This window comes from Anarrhichthys ocellatus, unplaced genomic scaffold (genome assembly GCF_004355925.1).
Source record: "Anarrhichthys ocellatus isolate YVR2014 unplaced genomic scaffold, GSC_Weel_1.0 scaffold1644, whole genome shotgun sequence".
NCBI classification, from domain to species: Eukaryota; Metazoa; Chordata; class Actinopteri; order Perciformes; family Anarhichadidae; genus Anarrhichthys; species Anarrhichthys ocellatus.
The window spans coordinates 7,364-10,260 of NW_022281618.1; the positions used below are offsets into that span (position 1 = coordinate 7,364).

Genomic DNA, 2,897 nt, shown 5'->3' on the forward strand with positions numbered 1-2,897 from the left:
CACACACACACACACACACACACACACACACACACACACACACACACTGCTGACGGACGGGAACAATTTATTTGACCCAACGCTACGCTGTCCTTTCACTTCATGGTGCCGGAAGAAAGGTCGTTTTTGTCGCTCAGATCAAAAAGCGTTTCACTTCCTTTGGACATTTCAGCTTCTCGGGCTTAACTGTTGTTACGTCGACAACATGCCGTGTGAGACCATGTGACGTATTAGCCTGTTTAAGCATGCGTGTGCGTGCGAGTAGTGCAGCTCCCAGGTGCCCCCTTCAGCTGAAGACCAGCAGTGACTTTATTATTAATGTGTGTTGGCTTGCAGCTCTGCAGACAGCCTCTCCTGCTCTGCTCGAAGATCTAAGAAAAAACAAACAAACAGCAGAGCGGCGCTGAACAGGCAGAAAAGATGCAGACAGACCAGAATGTTCACACAGCGTCCACTGTGTGAACATTCTGGTCTGTCTGCATCCCGTCTGTGCTGCTGTAGAGACATTAAGGCAGGTTCGTCTTTAAGATGCTCAGATTCCTCTCAAATGTAAGAGCTTTATGAAAGATAAGTGAAAAACTAAATCTGGGTTTAAAGAGTGAAGTAATGATGATTAATGAGCGCAGGAATGTGGATCGCGTGACGAGGAAAACGCTGCTGCTTTAGCGCATTGTGGTGCGTAATCCAGCTCACCGGTGTAGATGCTGGCGCTGGAGGCCGGGATGCCAAACTGGGACTCGATGAACTTGGGGATGAAGGTGATGAAAGCCGTGACGATGGCGCTCTCTGCCGTGTAGGAGAGGCTGACGAACAGGAAGGTCACGTTGCTGAGGATCCTCACTGCAGCTTTGGGCAGGTCTGAAAGAAGAGGAGGAGGAGGAGGAAGGAGGTTAGACGGAGAGAAAAGGTTCTTTTATTTTGTAATGAATCTGTATGTGTGTGTGTGTGTGTGTGTGTGTGTGTGTGTGTGTGGGGTTTGGTACAATTTGACACTTATGTAAAGATAATGAGCTGTACTCGTTCCCTTTGTGTCAACTCTCCTTCAAATCATTTAAAATAAACTTGATTCAGGAGCAAAAAAAAGCATTTGTAAGCATTTTATTCACATATATCCGGATGAAAACTCATAAACTTTCTTCTTGCAACAATCTGTTAATCTGACGATTACCTTTTGGATTAATGAAGTAGTTTTCTTTAAAATGTCAGAAAAAGATGTTTTTAAATGTCTTATCTTGTCGAAAGAAACTGTTCAAAACCCCAAAATATTCTGAAACCAGCAAATAATCACGTTGTAGAAGCTGGAACTCGAGAATTTTCCTTTAAAAATATACTCAAAACTATGAATTGATTATCAAAACAGCTGCTGAATAACGACTAATTATTAAATCAACTAATCATCGCAGTTTTAACTTCTGATCAAACCAATAACCAAAGGAGTGGAGGGCGGGTTTTGTTGTCAGAAGGCCAATGAGACAAATCAAATAAACTTCAAAAGAAACTCTTGTTATATTAAAAAGAGGAGAGACATCGTCGGTGTTTTCCCGGTACCTTTGATGTCCTTCCCGAAGCCCATGGACGAGGTGACCGCCTGGCTCTTGCCGTTGTTGCTCTTCTCCTTGAGGACGTCGTCGTCGCTGGACATGTCGTCCATGCTCAGCTTTTTCCTCCTCTTCTTCTTCTTGTGTCGGGGCGGCAGCTTCTTGGGGAAGGTGAACATGGGGAAGATGACCAGCAGCATGGCCACGGCGCACAGCAGGAACCCGCTCCACCTTTTGACGGGAGGATCGACATAGAAATACTCAAAAATACAGGAAAATGAAAAGAGGAGAGTCACTTTACTCTTCTCTCAGTCCGGACATTTCTATCTCTCTGTGCCTCATTATTGTGCACATAAACAAGTAAATCAAATCGTCAGGGTTGTGCAAAAAAGAATCACTGGTACACTCATCCATCCCCTTTCCTGCTATCATCACCTATAATTCATGTAGGAAGCCCGTGGCTGTTAGCTAGTGAGTCACTGGTTATGCTGCGAGTGAGAAGACGGCCTCACTGAGAGCTGTAAACAGATGACTAACCTCAACATCTCACGCAGCACATCTACAGATGGACGTCAGATATAAGACACAAGAAGAAGTGACCCAAACATGCATCTTATGCATTTCAAAGTGGTGCAGCACTCTTCCTGCATACAGTATCAGTTTAAATGTGGTGGATTTATCCTCTTGGTCCACTTATGATTCAATAATCACACTTTTAGCACAGAAAGGAGCAGGAGGGAAACAATATACATACATATTCTGCACTGATAGACTTTAAGGGAAGGGAATGTCTCTTGAAGGGAATGATTTCCGTCTTTACATGGTATTTGTTGACAATATGACACATAAAGAATATCACTTGAGTTATGCTTTAAATTAAAAAAAGCAGTGTAAAATGTATAATCTACAAACTGTCCTCACCAGTTGCCGATGAAGCGGGGGTCGCTTTGATCGATGTTGACGACGGTCTTGGGGTCCACGTAAAAGCCGATGAGGACTCCTCCCAGCAGGTAACCAGCTGCTGGACCCAGTGCTCCCATCACATACATGATGGCTGAGGAGAGATGGTGATCAGACTTTAGCAGCATAAAAACACACAAGAACACAGACTAACCAGTAGGTACGATCACTGATCATTAAATGGTTAATCACAGACTGTAGATAAGAAGTGGACGTCGTCTTCGTGACATCACCCATTGGTTTGTGGACTGATGTTTTGAAGCCTTGAGTTTGTAGATTTTGGCGTCGCCATTTTGTTTTTTTTCGCAACCAATAAACAGAAGTGACCATATCTGGACTGAGGAGGAGTGATGTAGAGACGCTGTATACGTCTCTGGTAGAGACCTGTCAATCACTGTG

The 2,897-nt window shown here is 44.0% G+C and overlaps 1 protein-coding gene across 1 annotated transcript in view; it reads right to left on the reverse strand.

Moving 5' to 3' along the window:
• The window catches only part of LOC116377758 (solute carrier organic anion transporter family member 5A1-like), a 9,882-nt gene extending 7,125 nt beyond the window's left edge, over positions 1–2,757 (reverse strand). Inside the window, exons 1-3 of the mRNA XM_031839471.1 lie at positions 2,460–2,757; positions 1,549–1,769; positions 694–858 (exon numbers count right to left, since the gene is read on the reverse strand). Of these exons, the coding sequence (XP_031695331.1) occupies positions 694–858; positions 1,549–1,769; positions 2,460–2,626 (553 nt within the window). The 5' untranslated portion in view covers positions 2,627–2,757. The remainder of the gene's footprint in view (positions 1–693; positions 859–1,548; positions 1,770–2,459) is intronic.
• Between the last annotated feature and the right edge of the window lie 140 nt (positions 2,758–2,897).